The sequence below is a fragment of the Rhipicephalus sanguineus genome, chromosome 10 (assembly GCF_013339695.2).
Source record: "Rhipicephalus sanguineus isolate Rsan-2018 chromosome 10, BIME_Rsan_1.4, whole genome shotgun sequence".
Classification (NCBI taxonomy): Eukaryota; Metazoa; Arthropoda; class Arachnida; order Ixodida; family Ixodidae; genus Rhipicephalus; species Rhipicephalus sanguineus.
Window position 1 is genome coordinate 6,417,482 of NC_051185.1, and position 27,961 is coordinate 6,445,442.

A 27,961-nucleotide genomic window follows, 5' to 3' on the forward strand; every position below is an offset into this window, starting at 1 on the left:
AGGAGTCGCGAGAGTTGTTGCAGACTGCAATAACAAGTCAGCTTGTAGTTTGGCAGTGGTACTCGAGAGGTTGGTGCTCGCTAAGGGCTTCAACCTTTGATATTTCTCCACCTATGTGGAAGCAGCGAACTGTACAGATGCGAAGTTCTACAGTGGGACAAGCCGGGTGTTGCTGCCGTGAGTGATGGATTTGATGCCTCCGCACTCGGGACATCACCGGTCACGTCAGGGTAAGATGCAACAGCCGCCCTTCCACGTTACATCCGTTGGCTGGCAAGCTGTGGATACCCGCGGTCGCTCGCACACTGGTCAATGGAAGAGCAGTGTCTCCGACATTGCAGTTTCATCGACCTCGCACGGTCCGTTCAGGAACGAGCCGTGTTGGCCGTGCGCTAAATCGATTTCGGACAGCTGTAGCCGTTTTGGCCTTCGCCGTACTCAGCTGCCGCCTCCTCCCGTTGCCTTCGCGCGTCGCATTTCCTTCAGAGAATTGTTGGCTCAGCTGATGACTTCGCGATGCTGTATGGTTTGGAGTACGGCCAGCAGTGTTTACACGCCGTCGGTTCCACAAACGCCCGCGTCTGTACAAACATGCGGTTGCTCGATGCCTCGACGCTGGCCATGGCTGTTGCCCCCATCTCTGTTCTCGAACAGTGGGTCCCGACTCTAATCAGAGGATTCACTTTCCGTAAAGGAAGCTCTGGCGCGATTACGCTCGAGTGGGAGTTCACGACCGCGCCTTTCTCGAGGGAAAGCACACGCAGATAGTGGTGCGGAGATATTTCTCGGAGATAGCAACTTGAAGGGTCTCCTCTGTGCTGCGTGCGCGCTACTCGTCCCATCGCTTGTAGTTGCAGTACTCTTGAGCTTCTGTCTGCCTACTACGTCTTTTGACTCTTCAGGTATTGTGTACAACCGCCACCGCCGTTGCAATGCAAATGTTACTCTGCGTTCTTATTTGCGTAACCGCTGCTCTAAATTCTTGCGGTTCCCAGTTGTGCGCTGTCCGCAAACAAACGATGGATCGAAGGAGAGTCTCACGTTACACTTGTTGCATTGTGGTGTTTTGTATTTCTAGCGCTCACAGGTTTTCGACGGTACAACTGCGCTTCTATGCAGTGGGACGAGTTCATATACCAGTCAAAAGCGCAGCGCGAGAAGGAGACAGTCCCTTACAAGCAGTCCTTTACAGCCATGGGTATTGCGTTTTGTTGTTAGCTACATGACCATTTATAAGTCTGTCTGTTTTTCTTTCCATTGACCAAGATACATCAAGCCACTAGTTGTTCATGCTTTCACACACTAATATGGGTGCATGTTTAGGCGCTCCAGATGGTTGAAATTAATCAGGAGTCGCTCAGTTGAGTCATCTCCTTGATAATGGGGTTCTTTACTTTTCCCTCTTTTTTTCCTGGCATAGAAGGCGACAATTCTTTTTTCCTCGTATGATCTGCAAGTGAAAGCTTCGAATCTTGTGTTCTGTTGTTTGTTCTCCCCTGCAAGAGTGCTTACAGTTCCAAAGTCTCATGTTCTACTAGAATGTACGAATACTAAAATACAAATTGATAGTTTTCACTCTTTAATCCACAAATTAACTCTTCCTGAAAGATGAGAGCACTTACATTATCCTAGAAAAGGAAAGACCCATGCTAGTTGTGGCTGTTTTAATGAAGCAGTTGTTCCTTGGAGGCACAGATATTGGATGAGGCTGATGAGGCATGAGGCTGATGACTAGTGCTGAATAATATTAATTCGTTCAAAGGTAATGCTTTGTATTTAGGCAGCTATGAACTTGTTCTCTTGATTTAGGCACAGCAAATTATTATTTGGCAATCTTGCCATGTTTGCATCCTTTTAAAGCAATGTCTGTTGCTCTAATCCCCTTCAACAAACACAGCTGCTGACACCCTGTTTGATTACTTTAATCCAGAAGTGCACAAGGGGACTGAAAGCAATTAGTCATTTACAGGGCTCTCACTTGGCTGGATGTTCAGTTGTAAGTGGCATAACAGCCATTTATAAAATTATATAAATATGCCTTTTCTAACCATATGGACAGCACATATATTTTAGAAAATATTCCTATTTGGCTCAAAAGTTTCACCGTCTGGAAACAGAGTAATAATAAAATTCATACTTATATGCAGCTTGCCCATATTCCCATTGAGGTTTCTCATAATTTTCACAAAAAGAAGTTTAGTAGCATTGTTAGGTTGGAGAGAAAGTAGATATCTCTGCTGGCCTGTGCCTTCTATGGCCCAGTGGTACAAGCTTACATCTAGGAAGTGGGCTGCCTAGAAATCTGCTAAGTACATACTGGTCTAAAACATTGTAGATGCATTCATCAGACATGGGTATTGGAAGGCAGAGCATCCAGTCTACACTGTATGTTCTTGTTTGCTATAACTGTGACCAGCAGACCGTTAGAAAACCTTTGATATCTTGGTGAGGCCATGGGGATTACCTGGATGATGTGTTGTTCACAGGTATTTTCAAGAAATTTGGGTTAGCTGTTTGGCATGGCTCCTTGCAACCACCTATTTGGTGCTTACAGGAGGTGAATTTTGCAGGATCCTGTAGTGGTGTTCAGCACAGTTTTGAGTCTTGAAAGTGTGCCAGCTTTTCCTGTTTTTTTTTTTTTTAAGTGTGGCCTATTGCTTCTTTGTGGGGCTTTGTGTAATGTGTAAATGTGGTCAAGGGCTCTGTGGTGGCCAACAGTTTCGAACTGCCATTGCACATTACTGCTAATTCATGCCTTGAAGCATGTCATTTTGACTTCAGTAAGCCATACAAGCAAGAGTTGCAAGCTCTTTGTACTTTAGAACCCCTTCATTGGTTTCCACAAGCACTTCATCACAAACTGTCACAAGTAAGTTGAGTGACTATGTTACTGCTTGCTGAACCTTCCGCCCCTCTCAACACAGGACTCGGGGACCTCCCTTGGCTGGCAAGGTGGCAGCGGGCACGTGGGCGTCGTGGTCAGTGATGGCAGCCTCCGTGCACGCCTGCTGCCCGACACCGCTGCAGCCACGAGAGCGGAGACTGTCTGCCCAAGCTGAGCTTGGTGCTGGGGCACACCCACGGCCACCCAGGCCACGCAGTCATGCATCAGCTGAGCAGCAAACTCCCGGTGAGCAATTGTTCTGCACTAGCTTCTCAACAGTGCTTTTAAAGAAGTGCTGAAATGACATATCAAACATTTAATTCTTTGCAGTAAATAAAGGTCTTCTACTTTGAAAGCCTAGAATGAGTGCTCACAATCCTGAAGGTATTCTTCAAGCAAGTCCACCTATGAGCTAGTGATTGGACAGACGCTTATAATCAAAAATAACAAATTTATTCGCACCTCACTGAGCATTTTAATGACACAGCAGTGGCTGAAAAGGGCTTAATGAGTTTCATTCATATGTCCATATGTATGTGTTTGTGTGTATATGCACATGCATAATTGGAAAGGTTCGGTGGGGGGGAGCTTGAATTCTCCCACCCTTGGCTACACCAGTGATGAGTTTGTCACTTTCCTTGCACCGGTGCTGCAAACACAAACTTCAAGAGAGGTCAGGACATCCAAACACCCCTACTGGATCCGCACATGGTGTCATAACATGGGAGGTGGTAATGTAGGAACAGTTTTGCAATTGTCAGGCTCTCTCACTCATTCTGCTTGCACAGACCATTCAAACTGCAGTCAGTGTCAAAACTTCCATGTGTGGCTTGTCCCATCGTCTCGTACTCCTCCAAAGGTTTCAAAATGTACACCATTTTGTGGTATTATGGTTTTGTCGCTGAGGTCACGGTGTGAGCCAATAAGGAGCATGAGCTTGCAAGTTTGTATGGTCTTATACTGTATTTCAGTAAGTATCCCTCTCATTTGCTTCATCTCAAGATCCAGAGTATGGTCACGCAGCTTCAATTTAATACCGAATATAGAGTTGTTCTTGTTTGTTTCACACTGTGCATGAAGATGCTGAATTACAATCTTACTGAATCCTCCATCTGTGTCTTGCATAGCACCGTCTCATGTTGTTTCACATTTGTCAGTTGCTTAACGCTACATGTGAACAGAGCGTGTATGACACACTAAAATCTACCAGAAAACAGGTGCTGCATGTGTAGCAAGCCTAGGAAGTTGACTTGTTGCACTTGCATTGTACTCATTTGCGAGTAGCTCAGAGAAGCATAACTGGACGAAAATACAGTAGCAGTGCAGGCAACCTTTTTTGCCATATTTCCTACAATAGTGTATTCTGGCGCAGTTCAATACCACTAAACAGCAACTAAACCATTAATTATGTCGAGCCTTTGTATAGTGACATGCTTTCAATCGATTTTTGTACCCTTTTTGATGTTTCAGAGGTGCCAGTTTGCATTGGGAAAATGCAAAGGAAGTGTGATTGTTAATTAACCACATGGTTCGTATTTGGAGATATTGAGGTTTCTCTGAGGTGTCAATATGATGAGAATGCATAGCATCTTTCACAGTTTCCTACCCATTTCCTTCTCCAATACTCTTGCCACTGTTTGTTGCTGTGATTGACTGGTGCTGCAAAGTGGGCTCCATGTGGAATGGAAGTAGAATAGAAAGTGAGGGATGCCTGAAGAGACCCTCACAAAAGCTACATTGCAAAATTTGGTTGCACATTGGAAGCGTGAGGCGCTATCTGGAGAATGGTTTACCAAAATAAAATTTCGAATCAGTTCATTTTCGGAGAAAAAATTTAGCTGTCCCGTTGCCTTGCTTTCAGGATGCGAGAGCCACCTCAAAAGAGACACTTTCCCCTTTTCCTCGGCTAGCGTTTACAAGTAGCATTTTTCAATGTTCTACAGCTGAGAGTGCATACGTAATATTCGCGTGGTCAGCCACCATCCTATTCTCTTTCTCTGTCTATTTTGCTTCACGATGTATTTCCAGTGGCACCATTGCCTGTTGCACGTTGGATGACAAACCAAAGTCATGTGCCATGGTCAGTGATGTTCCAAGTAATGTGTGTTGCGTAGTGCATTTGTGCATGTGACTGTCACTCTCAGTAGAAGTGCAGCTTCCTCAAAAAAGAGGACATGTGGCCTTCTTTTTAAAATTTCAACCATTTTCACACACACCACTCTGTCATTTCATACTTTGCGCGATCACCGCTGTGCAGTCTGCATGCCATGTGTTTTTGTTTGCACTGCCCAAACTTGCGGAGGGCCCTTTTGTTGAACATTATGGATGTTTGTCTGGAAGCAGGTATACTGCGATAACTTCAAATTGCAAGTATAATTGTAATAATTTACACACTGCAGGGTCACAGGCACAGCATGCAAAACACACCGTAACCTGTAGCATGCAAGCAAATCACAGTACCTCATCGAGACCAGTGTCTCTTGGAAGGGAATGTCGCCCAGGCAAGCTGGTAATAGCAAAGAAGAGTGCAGTAAGGACAGACATGCAGGGAGGATAATGGTGGTTTTTGCTCCTGTGTGCACTCTTTCTTTTTTTTCCAAGGGTGTAAAGGTTCTCCTGCCTTGTTGCTAAGCACTGCATATTGGGCCAGGCAGTAAAATGAAATCATTTATTGGCCGACTGATTTGTTAAAGAAATGGTGAGACGGTGGAAAAGGGCGGAGCATGGTGGTAATGTGGCTACACCATTCTGCTACCTTCAAAGCGTGCTTGGCATAGGCTATTGTGACTGCGATGACATCATTTTATATATGCAGTTGTATCTAGTGTTCAGTGTGTGCAAGCTGTGCCAGTGTGCTTTATATATGTCCCTAATATTTTGCAAAACCTTTCATGATATTCAGTGGCGTAGCCAGAATTTTTTTTCGTAGCCAGAATTTTTTTTTTCGGGGGAAGGTTCATCCGTACTTTTTGCATGTTCGTGCATGGGTTTTTATGTGTGCGTGTATATACACCCATGCAAAACTGAAACATTTTTGGGGGGTTAGAATACCCACCCCTGTGGCTATGCCGTTGATGAGATTTGGGCATTTGTGTTGACAGAAAACAGGCTTTCACTGTCATAGATCGGCAAAAGGTGTGGAGCTCACTCGGACTCAGGCTCACGAAAATTTCCTTCAACCGGACTCACTCGGACTTAGACTCACTGAAATTTTTGTCAGCTGGACTCGCTTGGACTCAAACTCACCAAAATATTACTCACCCGGACTCGCTCAGACTCACGGCTCTATCCGAGTCTGAGTGAGTCAACTCACGAGTGAGTTTGCCGACCTATGTTCACTGTAAATGAGCCAATGCATTTGCACTGCCTGGTACCCTCAGTGGAAATAATTGAACATAGCCCCGGCACAATTCTTTGCTACTCTTTAAAAAAGAGAATTTTGCTAACCGGAACGCGGTTATTCTTTAGCGCAAATCCGTGAAGCCTTAATCTCGGTCAAAGAAAGCATTGTAGGACCCTCGTTAACCGTGTCACCGATTTCATAGAAAAACACGCGTCGGTGAATCCGAGCCGGCGCCATGCGCTACGTCCCAGCGTGAATCCGATTAGCCGGTCGCCACTTGTCACAGCTGAGGTGAATGCCTGCGCGTTGAAAATAAAATAGACAGTCGTCGCGGCCTCCGTTCTTTCGTGTTGCCGGACTCGAAAAGCCTCGCGAATTCAACGCGGTCAGCTGGATCGCCGCGCGGTAGGGCCCTTTTTTTTATCCCCTTTTTTGCTCCATTGTTATAAAGCGGGGGTCCGGCGACGCGCGCGCCCGCGTTGTTGGCGCTTCTGCGCTGCGCTCGCGTTTGCTCGCTTCACGGCACGCGATTGTCGCGGCGCCGGCAGCAGGCAGACACGCCGGCTCTCGCCGCTCCTCATAGTGCAAATGGCGTGTTTAATTTTTATTCTTTCTTCCTCTCTCTCTGGCCCGCTTGACGTTTCCCGGAGTGCCGACAAACTCCCGGCAGCGTACGCACTGTTTGCTGCTACCTCGTGGGGAGCTGGCGGGAGCGCTGGACCGAAGCGACGGCTGCGTACGCTCGCTTCATCTCGCGCAACTTCTCTCTCTCTCTCGTTTTTCTCAATAGCATTTCCCGGCTAGAACGGTGCAAGTTGCCGAGAAAGAAAAAAAAAAGCTGCAGAAAAGCAAAACGAGGAGTCGTAGTAAAACGGCGTTATATGCTGGTTGCGCGCCGCACAAGAAAACTTCCCTTTCCGTCGTGCGCGCAATCGCGCACATTCCGGGATCGGCGACTTGGGCAACGACTTTTTTGTTGTTGGGTGAAAAAGACCGATTACTCGCGTTTTACCGGCACCGGTCGCTGCAAACGACCCTTCGGAGTATAGAGGAATGGGCCGGGAAAGAAATAACAAGAACGTTCGAGCACGTGTGACCTCTCACACCTGTCTAATGGAGCGCCAGCCGATCACCGACTCCGTGCAGCTTATTTCGCCTCTGCGCGTGCCGGCTAGGCGCACATATATGTCGATCGTCTGCCGTGCTTCGGGCGAACTAGGCCGCGTGGCGTCCTTTAGGCAGCGAACCTAACGAGGCGTGCCTTTGGGTCGTCCCGCGCGCTTTTGCGCCGCAAATGACTACCAGAACGGTGCAGAAAAAGACGTTCCAGTTGCCGGAGACCGCGAATGCACGCGCGGCATCTTGAAGCGTCCACAGCCGAGCTCGGGCGTTACGAGGCCCGGCACGCGAGCCTGGCCGTCAGTAGGTGTAGGTGGTTCCGACGGCACCGTGCATGGTACCGTAGGCCAGGCAGACTTCATTCATTTATTCTTTTAGGGTCACGAGAAATGCGTGCGCTTCCAGATGCCGCCATACTTGGTAGAATTATGTGCTCCTCATTCCATCTCATTGTATTCGCTGCACTGTCGAATGCCAGTGAAGTTTCCACTACGGTAATTACCAAATAGCTGAGCTCTACAAATATGCAAATGTAGCGCAACGTTTGTCGCACAGTGTCCCACAACCAGGGCCGTACGCAGGAATTTTTTTCGGGGGATGTTTGTGTGTAGAACGGCCAACTTTGGCAACACGTGGTAGCTGTGAAGGCATGCAAATATTTGACTATCACCCGAAAAGTTAAAGAATGAAAAAATTTCGGGGGGTGTCAGAACCCCCTTAGTTACAGCCCTGCCCACGACCCAAGCATCAGAAATGCAGCTGTTTAAAAGGGCTCCTCACCAGGCCCCATTGCGAATTTCAATTGCACATTTTAAGGTACTGTCTCGTGGGGGGGAGGGGTCTTATTGAAATAATTTTTCAAACCTGTTCATTATTGTACAGGTTAGAAACTTTTAACTGCGTTTTACCATGACTCGAGAAGGTAGGCTTCCAGGACAGACACTTTATTTTGCCCACAAGCGCTGTGCGCTGCCAGCTGAAGGAGGCATGGAGCGCATCATACTCATGTGAAGAACTCTGGCCCATCTCTTCTTTTTTTTTCCTGTACTCAGTGGCTACCTAGGTATTTTGTATAAACACTGTCTGCAAAACGGCACTGCAACTAACGTCTGTGCTTGCATGCTCCCAATCCTCAAGAGACGGCAGTGCTGACAGTTTACCTCTACACTGATGTTGCAGAGGTAAGCAAAAAAAAAAAAAGAAATTGGGGCAGCTACGCGTTAGTGGTGAAAAGACTGAGGAAACAGCGGAGCTGGTGGCTTTACCCTCTTCCTTTCCCTCCTCCTCACTTCTCTTTCCCTCTCCTTGCTATATCATCGATTAACGTGAGTGTTTGCGCGAGTTGATAGTTCATCGTGAAGGAAATTTCAACAGCGCGGGATTGAACACGAATGCACGAAAAGAGAGCTGACACGGACAAGCGCTGATTATACTGTACTATACATGGCTATACATGGCCATCACCCTCCTCCTGTCTCTCCTTCTCACCCTCACATCCCTTCCCACCCCCCTTGCACTGTACATGGCTGTGCAATGCTTCACTCTCTCCCCTCCTCCATTCTGTCCTTCCTGCCCTCACATCTGTCCTCTTCACTTCCCTTTGCCACCACATTTCCCAGTATGCAAAGCAAGGCACAGCTGTGCCAAGTGGTTGCAAGGCAATGTGTAGTGATGTCATATCCAGGTGCCATTTCTGGTCTACGCTATACAGAAAACAAAAAGCGTAAATGGCTCCACTGTTAAAGAATGTTTGACTGGTTCATCTACACAACTTCCCTTTGAGATGGACGTTGCCATTTTTGCCATTGCATTCTTTGTCTTAAGAATGAAGCTTACAGCTGCCATGCCGTCCAAGAGAACTATTTAAAATACCACACTGCAGAGCAGTTACAGCAATCTTATCTCAAAGAGTGTGTGTACATGATAACATTGGCACCACCATCGGTCTACACTGCATAAGTTCAGTACGATATTTCTCAACAATAAATTGAGGGGCCAGATGGTTCACTTTTCTTCTATCTTGCAGTATCTTTGCATCATAAAACTGCTTTTTGTCATTATATGCTACGGCTGGCCTTGTGCCCAAGGTCGCTAAGTGCATGATGTTTGCCATGGTGGCTTGCAGGGGAGCAGCGACGTAGCGCAGTGGAACGTCTGGAGGAGACCAAGGCGCAGTACGTCAAGTCGGAGCGGGTGCTGGACAGCCGCCAGGGGCTGCGCAGCCGTCGTTCCGAAGGGGCCACTTTTGAGCCGCCGTTGCTAGCGCGGTCGCCCTCAGCCTACGAGCTTGTCGAGCGCCTGAGGGCCTCGCCACCAGCGGCACTTCTTGCGCGAGCACCGTCGCTGAAACTCCGGCGAGCCCCGTCACCACCCATGCGTGCACGTGCATTGTCAGAGACGCAGGCAAGGCGGCTACTCCGGCCATCCAGGTGAGAGAAGCGAGACCTGACAAACAACCCTCGTTGACGGAGTTCCGAACTGTGGTGATTTGGGCCTGTTGGTTGTACATTCGAAACATTGGTAGTGCAGAAAACACAGATACGAAAGAAGACAGGAGACGACATACGAGCAACATAGGTTCTGTGATGGAGAATGTTTAGAGCATGAGAGAGTTGATGAAACAACTTTTATTGAAAACAGCAAATGTCATCAGAGGAGTTTCTCCCCTCCCTTAGATGGCAGCTAGAAGTCCTTTGGTCCTAGAGGCACCTTTAGCTTGTCTCATGACTTGTAGTCTGTCCTGGCTGTGGGAGCTAAGCATTGCGGTCTCCCACTGCTCCGGATTCAATATGTGTGGTTTGGCCCCTTCACTATGTTGGGACAAGCCCATATTATGTGTCCAAGGTCAGCCCACGGATTTCAGTCTTTACATATAATCTGAGTAGAGTTTTGGGTAACAATGACTATAAGCGATCAAGTTTGGGAAGGTGCAGAGAAATCAACATTTATTAAGATCAGGTAATAATCTGTAGGGTGTCACACCCTACCGGTTCATAGTGATGCCGGTTCATAGTGATGATAATTTTCTATCTACGACGCACAGCAAACCTCGACCATAACAGCTCTGCTGTAAAAAAAATTGAAATTCCTGCCAGAATGCCCCACGTTCATCGTATCATTAAACAGGGTACTGCCTTCACCAAGGCCATCTTGTGTAGAAAACTATATAAAGGAACCTTAGGCAAGAACAATGCATAGTTTACCAATAGCTCAGTGTTTGCAGACTCTTCCTTGCCAATAGTGCACAGAAATGGCAAGTCGCATCTCCAAATGAGGACACCTCGTTGAAAGGGTTAATTCAGGCAGTTACAAACATTTCATTCCGTGCACACTTGGCTGAGTACATCAGAGTAAATCTAGGACGTGTCAATAATAATCAACTACATTCTTTGATGCCACTTGTACCATAGGGTCCTCGACATTTACAGGCCATACGAAACGGAGTACAGTCAACTGCCGATTTTTCGGACTCCCTAGAGACCGCGAAATCGTCCGAAAAATCGGGCAGTCCGAAAAATCGAATTCATGCTTTTTTATTTAGCTGAAGCGGTCAAATAGCCCCAGCCACGTCCGAAATAGCTTTAATGCCTCCCAGTACAATGATCAGGCATTTTGGTGCGCGCCCAGGCTCTCGCAAATACATTCGGTACCTGCCGCGAACCCCGCTTAACTACGTACGTGCCAACCGCCACTTTTGCATCTCGTGATGAGCGCCGCTGATAACAGCAAGCGCGGAATAGATTACGGCTATGTGAATAGATTACGGCTGTGTGCGCATGTAAACGATGCGCACACACATCGCCGAATCGCCACCGATACGCAGCATTTGCTGCCGTGTCAAGCCGATCGTTTCTAGTTGTGTGCAGCACATCGCCAACTAAGCTGACGCCGTCACTTTACTGTTGCTGTATCGTACGCACGCATTTATCATGAAAGGGTTCGTGATGCGCACTTAGTTCCTGACCGCACACGGGCGCGGCAATGGCGAGCTGGTTTCGTCCGCGAAGACAACGCGTCTGTGCGGCGCACGACGCAGCAGGAATGGCGGCGCGGCGCATTTGGGTTCTCGTGCAGTACGCATGCAACTGCGCTAGGCCACGTGCACTACGGAGCAGTTAACTGAAGATGCTTATCGTTAGGGTTGTCAGCGATTAAGCCGTACTGGCGCGTTTGCCTGCTGCGGCCATCACGCCTCCGTGCATTTTCGCTGCTTATCCTTAACATCACCGCACGTCGCCGCGATAGCGGCCCCTTTGAATTTCTGGTCTGCTTCACTCCATAACGCTTCGGCATTGCGGCAAAGCTGACTTTCGGACTCTGGTACTGTCTCTAACAGATCGACTCGCGAAAGCGCTGGTTCGAACCTACGAGATAATAGACGCGGCAGAGGTGGGGGCTTTAAATAATGCCTTTCGGACCTGCAATTTGGGCAGAAAGTCCGAAAAATCGGACGCGAAATAGCTTCAGCGTCCGAAATTTCGGACGTTCTAATACATTGAAGTCTATGGGGCTGGTGACGGTGCCGCGAAAGCGTCCGAATTTTCGAGCATGTCCGGAAAATCGGGCGTCCGGAAAATCGGCAGTTGACTGTATTCGGGACTGGACAGAAGGTGCACAAGTTATTGCAGGTGGTAGCTACATTTCAAAGAAATAAGATGCCGTGAACGTGGCTGTTGGTTTGCAGCTTGTGGAGGTTTATGGAATCTTCTAGAAAGAGGTTTATGAGGAGACCTTGATTACTGCCCAAACAATCACTCATAACTTAGTTGATTAAGAATATATTATTTTTTATGCTGGGTACATTCAACACAAGTGAAAACTAATGCAGCTCTCTTAGCTTGCTGTATAACCGTAGCATAAAAATTCTGTGAAAATACCGTCATACTATTGTACAGTAAAAGCTCGTTAATTCGAATTCCACGGGAACGCTGAGCAATTTCGAATTAAACAAAATTCGAAATAATGAAAGTGAGCAAAAATGGGTGGATTTCGGGGGTGGGGGCACGAAAAATATTTATTGGCCAAAAAAGTCGGTGATGACCATCTGCTTCTTTTCTCTGAATGCCACAGCTGCGGCTCTCTGTTCCAGCGCGCGGACGCGGCGCAGGGAATCCTCTTCACCCTCTTCAAAGCTGAAGAAGAGACGCGCCACATTAAGTGCCTCCATCACCGCAGAAGCTGACGGGCGCACAGGCGCTTCGTCATCTTCGTCTTCCTCACCTTCTGGCTCTTCAGCAACAGGCTGCGCACCGGCTACTTGAGCGATAATGTCCTCATCAGTAAGGGCACCACACACCGATGCACCGGTGTCAACTTCAACATAATCGGCAAAACGTACGCCCCGAAGAGTGTCGCGCAATGCCACTGGCATGAGCTCCTCAGCCCCGTCCACGTCGACGTCACAACTATCCTGCGCACTTCCAGCTGCAAATCCACTGTGGCGGAAACAGTTTGCGATTGTGGTCGCGGTCACCTGTTCCCATGCGCGCACCAACATGTGCATGGCAGTGAGCAGCGTAATGCCGAAGTCCTTCCTGTCGCCCGCGCACAAAATCATTCTCTCCAGCATGTGACGCCTATAAAAGCACTTGATGTTCCTTATCACACCCTGGTCCATTGGCTGTAGAGCCGCAGTCGTATTTGCTGGAAGGAACACTAACTTTGTTGCTCTCAGCTCAACGTCGACTTTGTGCGCCGAACAGTTGTCGACGACACGAAGAACGCGTCTGCCGCCCAGTTCCATTCGCCTGTCGAATTTCAGTAGCCACTTCCTGAATAGGTCACCTGTCATCCAGGCTTTCTTGTTTGCGGCGTACTCCGTCGGCAGTGACCGAATGTTTTTGAAGCGCCGTGGCTTGAGTGCTTTGCCAATCACAAAAAGGGGGACCTTTTCCGTACCGGTCATATTTGCGGCGACCAGAACAGTGACAAGCTCTTTGCTGCGCTTGCCGCCGGCACAGCTGTCTCCCTTGTAGGTGATCGTCTTGTCTGGCTGCAACTTGAAAAATAACGCTGTCTCGTCAGCGTTAAACACATCCTGTGGTGAGTAGCTCTCCAAGTACTGCTGCAGGGTGTCGCTTCTCCAAGTAGCGCATGTTTCGGCGTCCACTTCCTTTGCCTCGCCGGATAACGTGCGGAATACGAGATTGTGCCGCTCCCTGAAACGATGAAACCATCCCTCGGAGGCGACAAAGTCTTCAATGTCCAAGCGCAGGGCGAAATCGGCTGCCTTGGCCATGATGATAGGGCCGCTCAATGCGATACTCTGGGCTCTCATTTCTTTAACCCAGATAATCAAAGCCGACTCCAGTTCCGGGAACTTCGCTGTCCTTAGCCTTTTTCGACTGGCGCCAAAATCCTCGGCTTCATAGGCGTTTTCAATGGCCGTCCTGTTGCGTATGTAGGTTGACAACGTGCTCGGAGGTATGCCGTGCTTCCTCGCAATTTCGTATTTGCTCGAGTTCCCTTGGTCAACCTCTCGCAAAATCTCCACCTTCTCCTTGACAGTCTTCGTGCAGTAGTTTCCCCGCGGCATCTTGCAACTTCGATGCGGAATAAGACGGCTTGACGGCGTGAACGAACAACGTGCTTGAGGAACAAAGTGACGCTGCCGGGTGCGGCCTAGGACTGCTAGGACTACTCCGCCGACTCCTCAGCGTCCCTCGGGTCCCGCGTATACAAGTGGCGCCAGGCGCTGAGATAGCGGGAGGGCTACGGAAAAAAAAAAAAAATTGCTCCCTGGATTTCGGAGGCCATACTTTGCTCACCCTTTGCTCGGAGGCCACTTGAAGCTCGAAAAAACTGGTCGTGCCACCTATCGTTCGGCCGTAAAAGCTCCACTAGTGTTTGACGATGATGACGCTCGGCGGCGCGCGCTTCGAATTATCCGTAGAGGCGGCAATTTCTGTTCGAATTAACGAATCGTTTTACACATGGTCTCCTATGCACTGCGGACCGGACTGCGGCGACCATTTCGAATTATCCAAAATTTCGAATTAATGAGGTGTGAATTAACGAGCTCTCACTGTGGTAGTGTGGCCATAGAAGTCACGAAGAACTTTTTTTTTTCATTTACTGTTCGGCTCCCTTTATTGCATATATGTAGTAGAAATTTAACCGTGAAGTATTCAGACAACAAGGGTTCAAGCTCCTCGAAAGCAAAAACCCAATACTATTGCAGACTGCTCATTGTGTGATTCCTGGACTGTCCATTGTAGCATAGCGGAAAAAGACAGGGATAGACAGATGATACAGATAGCAATGTCCACTTGCTTTTAAGTATTTACGGCATGACTAAACCCACATTTTATACTGTGAACAGTGCTTAGCAATCGATACAAACAAAATTTTAATTTCATATTGCTGTGTGCACACCGGTTCACTCTTTGTCATTGGTTGCTTTCACATGTTATGTTGCCCCTCACACGTAGGTCAGCAAAAAAATTGGAGCTCACTCAGACTCACTCACGAAATATACTTTGCTCTGAGGGCTCACTCGGACTCAGACTCGCCAATGTTTTCCTCACTTGGACTCAGACCAACTAAAGTTTTCTTCGACCGGACTCACTCGGACTCAAGCTCACCAAAATATTACTCACCTGGACTCACTGAGTCTGAGTGAGTCGACTTATGAGTTTGCCGACCTATGTCCTCACACATGCTGTATTAGAAGATTAGTGAGTTTTGCTGCTACATGGACTGTAAGGAGGTCCAGGCTAGTCGAGTACATATGCACTGAAGGTACTGTAGCTCATTCACACTGGGGAATCCACAGTCTACAGCGAATGGAATTCCCCTGCCGTCGAAATTCTGCTTGTGTGAACGATGCAGACTTTTGGCTTCATGTCACAGCAACAAAACCTATGTATGCAGATCCAGTACACACGTTTATTTTCATCCTATGCAATGCAGTCTCCTGAAATGTGTATACAGTCGAACACAGATATATCGAACTCGAAGGGTATCGCGAATTAGTTCGATATATCAAAAATTCGACATAAAAAAAATACAGGCCCTGAGACCTTACCAGTGGCGGACGATCACCTACAATCGGCGCATTCAAGAATGACAACTAATTCCACACACAAAATGCAACAGAATATTTTATTTGCGCGAATAAAAATCGCTTATCTTGTCCTGCTTCTTCGTCTTCGAAATGAGGTTGGAGATGCTGGCCTCGATCTTATCGAGGCTGTCCAGGTGTGACAGCCCGGTTCACTCCATGTCGGCTAAAAAACGGCGAATCGAGCCGAACGCTGCCGCCACTTCAGCGGCGGAGATGCGCGTGTAGCCGCCGCCTTGTCCAGACGATCTTCGTCGCCACTTGAGCTGCCAGCCTGGGCATCCTGGGTCCCTGCGACCGCAGCTACAATGTCCTCGTCAGCGAGGCTCGCAACAGCCTGAGCATTGCAGTCCGCTTCCTCAAAATCGTACGCAGACACTTCGGGTGGAATGGCAGCCGGGAAGAGGGACGATAACTCGTGAAATGCGTCGTCTACGCACTTGTCGTCGCTGTCTTCACCGGTTTCTGCAAGTTCTGCCGTCACGAAGCCTGCCTTCCGGAAGCAGTTGGCCACTGGGTCTGTCTTCACGTCTTGTCAGGCGCCCGCCACCATTTGAATGGCACCAAGCAGGTCAACCTTCAGCTTGGTGCCCATGCGGAGGTTGACCAGCAGCCTATCAAGGAGTCGCCTCCTGTAGCCCACCTTGAAGGACTCGATGATGCCTTGGTCAAGCGGTTGCAGCTTCGCTGTCGTGTTGACCAGCAGAAACTTCAGTTCGATGTTTTTGAGCTCGCAGGGGAGCACGTACGCAAAAGAGGAATGCGGTGGTATGCGACAACTTACGGAAGTGAACTTCGCCAACAAAGCGCTCACGATCAGTCGCGATGACGGCGATGGCTACCCGGGCACCCGGGCTACCTGCAACGGCAGCAGCGATGTATAAAAGGCACGAGCTGTGGTTGGCTGAAGAAATACGAAAGGGGCAGGCTGTGGTTGGCTGATCAAAACTCAAAAAACAGCAACAAAAAAAAAAAAGGCGAAAGGAGGAGGCCGCTGGCTCCTTCGTTCCTGCTCTCCGAGCCGACGGTAACACAGAAAAGGCATGAGAAAGAGAGAAAAAAAATTTTTAAAAAGCCGTTCCCCAAGTTTGGAGAACGTGCCCAAGAGGAGTACAGTTCGAGCCCTCTTGCCCTCACGTTTTTCTAGCGTTCGGGTGTCGGCTGAGGCGCGGTGCCGTGAAGGTCGCGGGGCTCAGTGAGTGCTGAAGCGCGCCTTCCAGCTCGCGCGGCGTTCAATATATCCGATGGAGGGTAAAAATACCATTTGATATAGCCATGTGAATTTCTATACTCTTACAAAATATTTTCAAGGGGATTATTTACGAGTTCGATATAGCCGAAAATTCTATATATGTGGGTTCAATATATCCGTGTTCGACTGTATTTATACCTATATGATTGGCAAGCTATCCCAATATGCAAGCAGAAAGGAAGCCTTGCTTTAAAGTTGAGCCCATCAGTTCTCCCTATTTTTATTACTAGTTCCTGCTTAATGCACAATTGTTATTTCCAGATAAAGGCATAATTGAAAAGGTCACTGTAGTTGTTCCATTGTTTCTGCATTTCAGAAGCCATGGTACCCACTCACGTGCTCTGGTGCTTTTCTCATTCACAGCAGCGGTGCACTTGTTAATTTATAAGCCTAATCTTCCAATTCTCTTGGCTAAACTTGTGCATAAAACTACTGTTCTGGAGGTCCTCATGGAAAGGGGCTTCAGTTGATAGTCAGCATTTGTGTTGTCTCATTCCCTTCTCCTGTGTCTATGTTTGCACACCCACCATCCTTCATGATGAATACTTACTAACTAGCTCAACTTCGTCATGCTATACTGGAGGTCTCTGGTAGAACTGATAATAAGAACTGTGTAGCATTGCTGTAGTTGGTGCAGGATAGTCTTACAAAAAATAGTAATCTATGCAATACACCGAACCAACTGAAAGTGGGGTGATCACGATCGTGACAAGACTCTAGAGCACTGAAGGGAAAAATGTTTGTTTCAGGACTGACCAAGATGTCCAGCACCAACTGAGGCGACTCATTGCTGGCGACACTCCACCATCCCTCACTCAGTCATCAGGTCTAGCCGTGGTCCATAAGAGCCTACCCGATCTCTCGCCATCCCGAACGCGTCGCGCCAGCACAGAGCTTCGAGCGGCGGTCGATCTGTACGGTGAGCCATCTCCGGTTTACGGCAGAGACCGCTACTGTCGCAAGCCCCGGCCTTCGTCGGAGACCGTGGTGGGCCGCAGCCTCTCGTTCCGGCCCCTCGACCTACCGAGCCGAAACTGCATTCTCGGAGGAGAGGCGGCCTCTTCTTCTCGGCGGCCCGTGCTACGGTCCAAGTCCGACGTGGCGCACCGTAGCCAACCGGATTTGGGGACGGGAGTACGGGACGCGCAGCGGTCGCTGCCCGACCGCTTCTTCGACACCCTGGGCTTGGACGCGAGCACGTGGCACAGCGTCCTCTCACCGTCGTCGGGGTCGGGCTCGTCACGCTACTTCGACAGCGTCAGTTCTGCGGACTCTATGGGTCGGTCGTGCAGTCTGGCTGGTAGTGACACGTCTTCGGTCGGCGGCGGCTTTGGTGGTGTCGAAGGTGGTGCTGGCCTGCGCAACCGAGACCTGGTCGACCACGGTCCGGCCGAGACGTCCATTGTGGAGAAGAACGCCAGGGTGATCAAGTGGCTGTTCAATTGCCGCAGGGCAACCATTGGCTCCTGACCACCGTCGCCAAAGATTCAAGCTAGCGTTTGTCCAGGGGTAATGCATGCAGTGTCGTATAGTTTTCCTGCAGTGTGGCTTTAAGGAAGTGGTCTTGGGCGCTTGTGACCTAGGGTTTGATAGTGTCCACATGAGGGAGGGGTTGCCCTAGATTAAGTGGTTTTGTTTTGTACAGTTCTTAAAAAGATTGTTCTAGTTTTTATTCTAACATTGTACAAACAGTTTTCACCTTCGCATCTTAAGATAGGGCCCATCATAATATGGATTGTTTGTGCAACAAAGCCTCCGGGACTCAAACAGAAACTAAGTGCTTCTGTTGTAACTTTCTAAAAACCATTATGTAATCGACCTAAACTTAATGTTGATGTGTTCTGTAAAAGCCAGGTAGCTTTCTTTTTGTTGTTGTTGATTACTTGAAGCACAAAACAGTGTATTTTCTTATTTTAGTATTACACATGCATACTTAGAGTTTTGCTTGTAACATTAGCAGATAATCACAGCAACATAAGGTGAACATAGGCATTTGTACATTGATCATGGAGACACTTCTGACGCTGATCTCACTACGTCATGCCAAAAATCAGCCCACCGGAGGCATAGTTTCAATCTTGTTTCACTTTAATGTGCGCCAACTTTGCAGTAGCAATTCAGATTGCTTCATTCATGCAAGCCCTTGCATTGTGAGCATTGGCATATGTTCCAGGCAAAAACCGCATAAACACAATCATCGTCACAGCTCATCCATCCACTTTCCAGTCCTGCTTCCTTTCGCTAGGCTCTTCTGCCCCTTAATAAATTAAAATGAGCTTCTGATGTTTCGATGGTAAGCCATTTTGATAATCCTGTAATATGGCAGGTTGCTGGGGAACACCATTCTCAAACGCCGAGACGAGATTTCTCGTTTTATTTGTTGTCGTTTTTTATAACTTGTAGTGTCAGGGGTTGAGGCCTTATGTTAGTGCTTGCACTGGCTCTGGTTTGCAGCTTTGCTTTTTGAAGTGAAGACCATTTTTCTTTATTTATTTCTGCGGTGTTAGCATCCCTACGCTCCCATTGGTCCCAGATGTTTCTTCAGAATGTCTTCTGTCATGTGTGTTGGCTCTCTGAAAAGGGTTCCCTAATCAAATGAAACAAAAAATGAAAACACAAAAATCAGTTACAAGATGAGCTTGCTTTAAGTTTTTCTCTATCTCGTGTTCCTCTTCATTATGCAAGTGTGCCGACTTGACCAGTTTTCTATCCTTTTGTAGCCTCTTGCTCCTTGTTGTCAACATGCCTTGCATCCATTCTAATACAGAGGCATGTGACATCTTTCCCATTTGTAGAGCTCTTTATGTCTTTGCATCATTCCATACTTACTCGCATGATGAAAGCTTTTTCATCCTACTAAATGGTACGTGGAACTTGAACATGTGTTCTTTACAAAGAGCAGTGTTTTGACCAAATGTACAGACACCCTAAAATGTGACAAAGATTTCTGTAGAGGGTTTCTCACTAGTTACTTTAAAGATATAATTGCCTTTCATGAACCAAAACAAATTTACGTTCGAGCCCATATATAATGATCCCATTTAAAGCTATTTTATCGCTAACTTGCACAGTTCCTAAACGCTTAATATGTTTTGCAAGGATTCTGAGAGAGCTGCTTTCTTATAATTACCATGCGCCCTGGTCAGTTTGGTTTTAAAAATAGTTATTGGGCTTTATGTGTCAGCACCAAGATATGATTATGAGGCACACAGTAGTGAGGGGTCTTCAGATTAATTTTGGCAATGTTGCCTTGGTAAACGGCAGCATCGGCCATCATTCCATCATTCGCTATGGCAGGAATATCAAATAGGTGTAGTAGTTCTTGTCAGCTTTATGGGATGTTATCACAGAGGCAGCAGCAGCACATATTACGGTCAGCTGATAAGCGAGTAGGCAAAAACAAGGCATGTGTATTTGAAGAGTCTAAAAGTACCCACGTTTAGACCACACAGCTTGCAGTTGGAGGCATTGCTTTCTCCCCATGCGCCCAGTGCATTGACACTGCTTCAGTGGGCGCATACAGTAAGAGCATTCCAATTTGTCATTCCAGCCATGCAATTGTCAGTTGCATTTTTCACCCTTTCTCTTTGCAGGTTAGCAAACCTGACATATGTCTGGTTAAAAGAGTTGAATGTTGGGCAAGTTGGTGTTTGGACATTAACATCATCATAAGTACCGTCTATTCCTTTCTATTGTGCTGTTTCATTGCACTACTTATGATGATATTAATGTCTGGTTAACCTTCCTGCCTTTACTTCTACTTGTCTGTCGTTTTGAAATCAGAGAGACAGACTACATTGACATGTTTACTGTTCAACTGCACCGACGAGCATTCTTTGATCTCGGCAATGGTAGCCATATTTCTATGAGTGAGGTGCAAAACCTCTCGTCTGCCAATCTTTGGGCATATGTTGAAGGAGCACTGAAACTCCTTTAGATTGCAGTAAGAAAAAGTTTTTAACCTGTAGGCAGTGTAGCTGTGAACAAGCTATGCAAGCTTCGTTCCACTGCAAGGGACTTCCAGTTTTGCTGAACAGGTCACTTGCTCTCTCTACCATAGCTTCTGAAGCCACCCATTCATCTCTTTCCTGGCTGAAAATTGGGTGATTGTTCATTGTCATGACTTACTCATAAGTAAAAGCTTATACACACGTCCTACTTCTACTGCTACTGCTACTTTCTTGCTCTCAGGCATCTTCTTTATATGCCAAATTCACACTGGGGCATTGCTATTAGCAGTGCCTCAGTGTAGGGGAGTCATTCAAGCTGAGTGGGGAATCGCAATAGTATAAATGTTGTACTTGAAATATCTTCATTCATATTGAATCCTCTGAAAGAAAAAAAAAGCCCTTCAGGAGTGTTCCTTTAAAGTATCACACTGATTGTGGCATGATGCTCGAGTGTTATGAATGGGTGTTCCCTAGTTTATCTATAACTAATCTGAATAACTCCACTTTGCAACCTGTTATATGTAGCCCCTGTTTCCTTTGGACATTGCTAGTTAGTTGGTGCGTAATTGGAATAGAATCAAAAAGTGCTTCAGACAAATGAAGTGAAGGCAGTGTCATATCCCTCATCTTTGCAACGTCCTGCCTGAAATGCCATTTTGATTGTGTTGCAATAAGGAGCATGATTTGTCAGTCTAGCTATACTTCACATTTGCCTTTGGCGTGGCTCCAAATGTGGGCTGTGCGTCAACATGACGTGGGAAAAGAATCAGTTACCATGTTTGCCATCACTTTAGGATTGCGCGCCTTTGATAGCAGCAGCTGTGCATTGTTTCCTACGTGTACCAAAGGAATATTTTGGGACTGACCACCTTCCATAGCCACACTGCAGGAAGGGCCACTGTGCGAGTTTTCTTTTTGTAAATGCTGTCTAGTCAGGCACCCGGGCCCGTATGCAATGGCTGCTCTCCTTGTCTCCTCAGCAGGTATGTGGGCAGCTTTTCCTACACAACATACACCGGTGCTAGTATACAAAGATAGACTTTTGTGGGCTCTCACACACATTTCTCCAAGTCTTTCTCATCTATGTCACGCACTTTTCCGGTGTTTTAACATGTAGCTTTCAAGGGACCCTGCAACGCACTTCCAAGTAATTGTCGAATGGCTTCTTAAAGGAGTTCAATGCCTCGCGAATAGACTGCCATAAAAATTTTAGAACCCGTCAATCATGAGCAGAGTTACAGAGATTTGTTACACGCTTTTAATCGCTTTCCATCGCGTTTCTTACCAGCGAGCACACTGCGAGCTACGCAGGGGTGTGAGTGACAAAGGGGCAAGAAGCTACGTTTTTTCTTCGAATGTGAGGCTTCCTTTCAGTGAGATTGCGAGCACGCGCACGAGCACATCGCGACATCTCGCAGCAGCTGCAGTATCTATGCAGCTCACAATGCTCAAATCAGCCAATGGCTGCGGACTTTGTGTTTATGGCCCAGTCATTTGGGTTTATGGCATCATTTGTCAAGAGAAGAGCGAGCGATTTCTAGCTGACTTTGAAAATGAATTGTAAATTCCAGGCCGCATGCTGCCCTATAATGTTTGGTTCACATGTTCTCAGAAGCCTCGACTACCGATCAGTAGCGTTTTCTGACCATGCAGAAAAAGTGTTGCAGGGTCCCTTTAAGTGGACCTTGAGGTGGTCTCTCAAATAGCCGAAGATGACTTTTAGCCATGTCGTAGCTCTATCCATTGGTGACATCATCGCGAATCTTCCTTTTTTTATGTGTGCTTTATCTGTGTGCAGGTATGAATTATTTGATGTACAAAGCCACAAGTACCTGTCGATTTTTGAGCATCAAGTCAGCGTGATGTTGTGTGGCATCTGTCACACTGCAGGTAAACCATATGCAACTTAGTATGCGGCAGCAACTTTTCAACTAAAGTTGCTTTGTCAATTCCGGGGTCATGGTATGCTGGGTTAATTCAACATGGCTTGATGGCACAAAGATAGCTCCAGGTGCTTGTGGCTCTAGTGTTATTCTTTGATCATTGTTGCTTGGCACTATAGTTTCATATGATTGCACTACATTAGTCAAGATAGAGAGAAAGGATCACTGACGAGTGATTTCGAGCTTTTATAAGTATTTCTGCTATGACTTTTGGAGCCAGTGTGAGCAGAGAGATGAAAATGAGAGGAATAATATTGATTTGAAATTTAAAATGTTATATAGTAATTAATTTCAGGGTCCTGTCGAAGAGTTTGGTCTGTCCACTGCGACTGATTAGCCTTTATACTGTCTCTGTAAGGCAGGTCGCTGCACTTCAGCTCTTTAGTCTGAAAGAATTGTTATAGCCTATACGGGATGCGCTGGCGCATGTCTGATACACCTTGTTAATGTGCTTTTTGTTTTTCTACTTGCTTATATTTTTTATCAAAGTATTAAGCAGATTTTTATTACAGTATCATTTTCTACGTATGAAGTCTGGTCGTCTGGAATGAGCTCTTGCTTTTTTATATGCATGCATTTACTTTTTTCTGCGCGCTGTTTGCGTGCTTTCTCTTATCCGTTCTTTGTGGGCAAGTTGCGTCGTGTGTGTGACAAGAGCGGCGAGGGTCAAATATTTTTTGTTTTGCCCTTTGTCATCCAATCCTGCACGATCCGAGGTGAGGACTGTAATGTATAGCAACAGTGCCGTAGCCACACAGAACAAGTACTCGAGAGAAATAGGCCAAAGTTTCTTCAAAAAGGCATCGTCTCGATGCATTCCAGGAGGGCAACAAAGTGCAGGGTCCATGGTGTGGTGTTGGTAGTGGCGTCAGTGCACTCCGTCTATGGTGCATCGTCCTTTTTTGTGGTCCTGTACCCCACAACTTTTGATGACCGCATGCGCTCCCACCTTGCACCTTAGAGGTTTTCCTGTAAGTGCTGGATTGCTCATTATGCTGTTCTATTCCCCGCCAGCCACTTCCACTGAGTGAGCGCTTACGGTAGTCATCGTAGTGTTGGTTTCAATCCCCATGGAAACAATCCTGAATAAACACGGTCTTGTTGCTTTGCACAGCAGTTACAGAGAAAAGTACTCAGGTTTGGCAGAAAGCACAAGCACACCGTCAGACTATTTTCTCACCATACTTGCTGGCACCGTCAACCAGCGCTAGCTTCAGTTTGCTTATAGTAGTACTTAGTTACATTGGTGGCTGCCTTGCACTAAGGTCACGAAGTGTTCATAATGCAGTGACAGTACTGTGTTTTACGTGGGATTGCTGCTTTTGAAGAAACGGAACAGTTGTACAGTAATTTTTATGGCTGTAGCTACTGTGCAAATGTAGCAAATACGCTCTCCGGCGTCATGCTCAAACACCCAGGATTATGCGGAAGCGTGGTTACGAGGCAGCACTCGGCTTACCATTCGTGGAGGCCCTAGAATATAATATGACTTCCATCAGTGACTGACAGCCGTGGTTCTAGTCTGAAATGAGCCGGCTTCCATTGCTTCAGCCCACAATGCCGCACTGCTTTGGAATTGTGTCCTCAGGGATGGGAGCCAAGATACAGCCCCAGATCAGCCATGCTGTAAAAAAGCGTTCAACTTTGTGCACACATATGCACCACTCTTGTTGCTCACAGATGTGTCGTCCATCTAGGGACTCAATGCTCACAGCCGAGTGAACTATTTTGGCAAGCCGCGTTACTGTAGGCTCACACATGCTCGTCGTGTCGCTTTGGCCATAGTGCATTATGCCCGATCTGCACAGGACTGGGTTCTGTGTCAACAACGAGCCATTTTTGTTGGGATAATTTATATTCTGGTGAAAAACTGTTGCTCCAGCGATTGACCTGCAGCATTGCTGTCAGCGGGAATTTTTATCCCTGCTCGTCCTGGGAAAGGGGGTCATGTGCGTGAAAGAATAATTGCAGCAATTGGAAACGTAACACTAAGAGTATGAGAATAACCACAGTCTGAAAAAGCTATCTCCATTTTCCACAGTTTTCAGAGTCTAAAATGCTCCTTACATAACAAAGTACAAGCGGGGACTGATGGATGGAAGCACGATGCGATTATAAGTGCTTCAGATAGGCTGGCCGACGTTTCGATTGGTGAGCTTATCTTCGTCAAAAGCGCCTAATCATCCTTCGCGCGTTTTGTTCTGAAAGGCCTAATGACGTCATGTGGTGTCGCTGTCAGTATCTGTCACCTGTAAAAGAAAAAGCTGGACAAAGAATCAGCATGTTCATTTCACACATTTGCAGGTGACAAGTACCGACAGCTACATCATGTGACGTGATGTCACTGACTAGCCCTTTCAGACCTAACTCACCAATGATGATGAAGTACCTTTGACGAAGATAGGTCCACTTATTGAAATGTCAGCCAGTCTATCTGAGGCACTTATTCCTGCTCAGAGAACTTGTACATCGCATACTTACACCTCAAGCCCTATAGGAAGCAACAGTTCTGGCATGCTCACATGTGCTGTGGCTTGTACTCTTTTGGCAAAGGCTGTAATTACATCTGAAGAACCATAATAGCAGTGTGGACATCTGAGTTCCATTATTGCTGTTTAAATCTCAAAAACGAGTGTCGAGCAACTCAGCAGCACCTAATGACTCATCAAGTAGGTTTTCTATCTTTTTTTTTTCTTCTTTTTTTCTTTTTTTTTTTTCTTATGTGTGATGTGGTGTGTTGCTGGTGACTTGCGAAACACATTACGAAATCACAAATCCTAACTGCTGTGTGAACAGAGTTATAGCAAGAGCCACACACACTGCACCTCATATCCATTCTCCATTTGGTTGCTTGACAGTTGCTTCAGTAAAGGAACACTAAAGAGAAAAACAATTTTTTTCGTATTAGTAAGCTGCTATTTCATAATACCAAAATCACCAGGCTCGCCATGCGTTGATGCTTGGTAAGTTAATAACGTAAAAAGAAAATGCACGTGATGACACCACCTTGAAATTCCCACACCGATCGTTATGACGTCATGGACATTGATGGCATGTACTAGGGCATACGCCATTCCTAATTGGTAAAAATGAAGTGCATTGTTCTCTGAGGAGACCACAGACTTAACATACGAAGTTTTAGGAAATTTCTTTGAACCAATGTCGCCAAAATACGAAAAATACTCTTTGAAATTCATGACGTCGCGCGTGGAGATTCCGGCACGAAATTTAAAAGGGAAACTTTGACCTTGATTTTTTCCTGTATTAATAGACTTATGATGGCGAAATTAGTGTCACTAGAGTTTCCAAAGTACAATTTATCAATCTAAACTGACTCATTGTTTCTCTTTAGTGTTCCTTTAAGCAGAGCATCCTCCCATAACATTACATGATCTTTAAGCTGCTTCTAGTAGCTGGCATTGTATCAGTTCTGTTTTCACAGCAAATTTCTCATCGCTTAAGCTGCTTAAGTTGAATGTGTCTTCTCGTTTTCCTTTTGTTGCAGTAGTAGGGCAGAGAGATTTATCACCTGTGAAACTGTCCTGTGCAGATCTGAGCCCACCGCCGTTTTTGTATCGAACTTTGTGGAGCTCTGTCATAGCTGTAGGGTGGTGATGTATTGTCATTGTTGTCAGCGTCATGTGAGCGAGCCAAGATTCATGGCCGTGGCTTCTTTTAAGAGTCTCAAGCAGTGCTCTGTGTACTGCCTCCGTTTGTAAGCATGTTGAGATATTGCAAAGTTAACACCCTACACTCTTGGAAGTTTTACGTGTCTTGAAGTGTATGTTTACCAAATGCCAATAGAAACATTCAATCTCAAACATGTACTGCTCACTCTGATGTCTAGTTGTTGGAAGCACCTGAACTTGCTTGAAGTTGTGACCCTTTGGCACCACGCTTTCAATTCTGCAGGACAAGTTTACACTTCATGTGTAGAAGCATCAAAGAAATTGATCAGGCATGATACATAAATTTGAAGACAGCTGTTAGACAAATTTGGTTATTCTTTGTGGAGTATTAAACGAAAACACAGGACGATGCCTGGCTGACTTATGGGTCCGGTAGTGCAGAATATGTTGAACTGTTGGCAAAAGCCTGCACTGATTGCTATGTCAGGCGAGTTGTCTTAACCCCTTACATGCTTTGGTTGAGCCTAGCTTGTCAACACATTCCTGGTAAATTCAAATTTGGACAAGCTCAGCTCATCGAAAGCAGCTTAGTACTTTCATCCATGCCAATATTCCTGTATTCAAAGTGATCTGGATGAACGGCATGCGTCCAGTTTTAGTTCTTCTTTTATGCATAGATGGCTGCACATTGTCAACATTTGAAAGGCTCATTATTGCATTCTTTGAATTTATTTTGTCACTCAGGTGGCAGCACGTTTTCAGAGCTCCAGGGCCTTGTTCTCGGAGATGTGCAAACGTTGCCTCACAGAATCAAGTCTGAAGATGTTTTAAAAAAAAAAAAAGCCTTTTTTGTCCACATCTCATCTTCTTTCCATACCAATTCAGCACTCATCTTCCTTCGAATATCGCACCAACTATGCCAGCAATTCACTATTCTAAAGTTAAAAAACAAACATTTTATTCAGTTCTAGTGTACCATCTGTGGTAACGACAAACACATAGTTATGTTTAATGAAGAGTTCAAATGAAGTTTGCAAGTATAGAGTATGAAGTAAATTTGTTGAAAATACTTTAGGAATATCTTGTAATTTGGAAGATGTGCTACAAAAGAAAAATAAGGTCATTTTAGCCCGCGAAATATGTCTTGCACACGCACAAAACTCTTTTTTTTTTTTTACGTGAGATATCTTTTCAAGCAGAACATCTTCTTTAGACATCGAATATTGAAAAAACCTAAATTTTATTTTTCTACACTGATGAAACTGTCTAGTTACTAGCAGTCACGTGACCTAAGTATTCTCTTAAAACCCTCATTGGCATCTGAAAGTATGTGGATGTATAGGGTGGCAATCATGTGCTTGGGACGGTGTAAAACCTTCCAAGAGTGTAGGGCCCACAGACAAGCCAAGATGTCCAGATAGGTGGCCTGAGCACCCCTTTTGGTGCATGTGGCAGGCACAGAGCCAAGAATGCTTTGCTCGAGTGCTTTCCAGGCAGGGATATGGCATTTGACTTGTAAGATGGTTGATTGAGTTGGCTCTGTGTGTTTTGTAGCAGTTGACGAGCGATACCCCATGTGGCAACGACATTTATCCTAGCCATGCTGCTGGTAAAGCCAGTGTCCATCGAATCGCTGCCCAATAATTTTTTTTTCTTTTTCAGGGTGGCAGAGAGTGTCTATCACAGCTTGTTTGTACTCTTGAGTAGCGATTATTCTTGAATAAAATTAGTGAGTAATTTACTGCTGGAAGTCTGTGTTATTTTGACATGTGAGCTACG

At 46.4% G+C, this 27,961-nt stretch overlaps 1 protein-coding gene across 1 annotated transcript; it reads left to right on the forward strand.

Annotated features, from left to right (window-relative positions):
- LOC119406901 (protein FAM110A) lies at window positions 1–27,923 on the forward strand. The gene is made up of 4 exons (XM_037673673.1): window positions 1–230; window positions 2,925–3,130; window positions 9,472–9,775; window positions 17,410–27,923. The coding sequence occupies exons 2-4, from the start codon at window positions 2,986–2,988 to the stop codon at window positions 18,128–18,130; spliced, it is 1,170 nt and encodes a 389-aa protein (XP_037529601.1). The 5' UTR covers window positions 1–230; window positions 2,925–2,985; the 3' UTR covers window positions 18,131–27,923.
- The last annotated feature ends 38 nt before the right edge of the window (window positions 27,924–27,961 follow it).

What these genes read in the sequence shown, in the direction of transcription:
- LOC119406901 (XM_037673673.1), top strand. Translation starts at nt 2,986, where the DNA reads ATGGCAGCCTCCGTGCACGCCTGCTGCCCGACACCGCTGCAGCCACGA. An exon ending in AGCTGAGCAGCAAACTCCCG is followed by an intron (nt 3,131 to 9,471) that starts GTGAGCAATTGT and finishes GGTGGCTTGCAG; the next exon opens with GGGAGCAGCGACGTAGCGCA. An exon ending in CGGCTACTCCGGCCATCCAG is followed by an intron (nt 9,776 to 17,409) that starts GTGAGAGAAGCG and finishes TGTTTGTTTCAG; the next exon opens with GACTGACCAAGATGTCCAGC.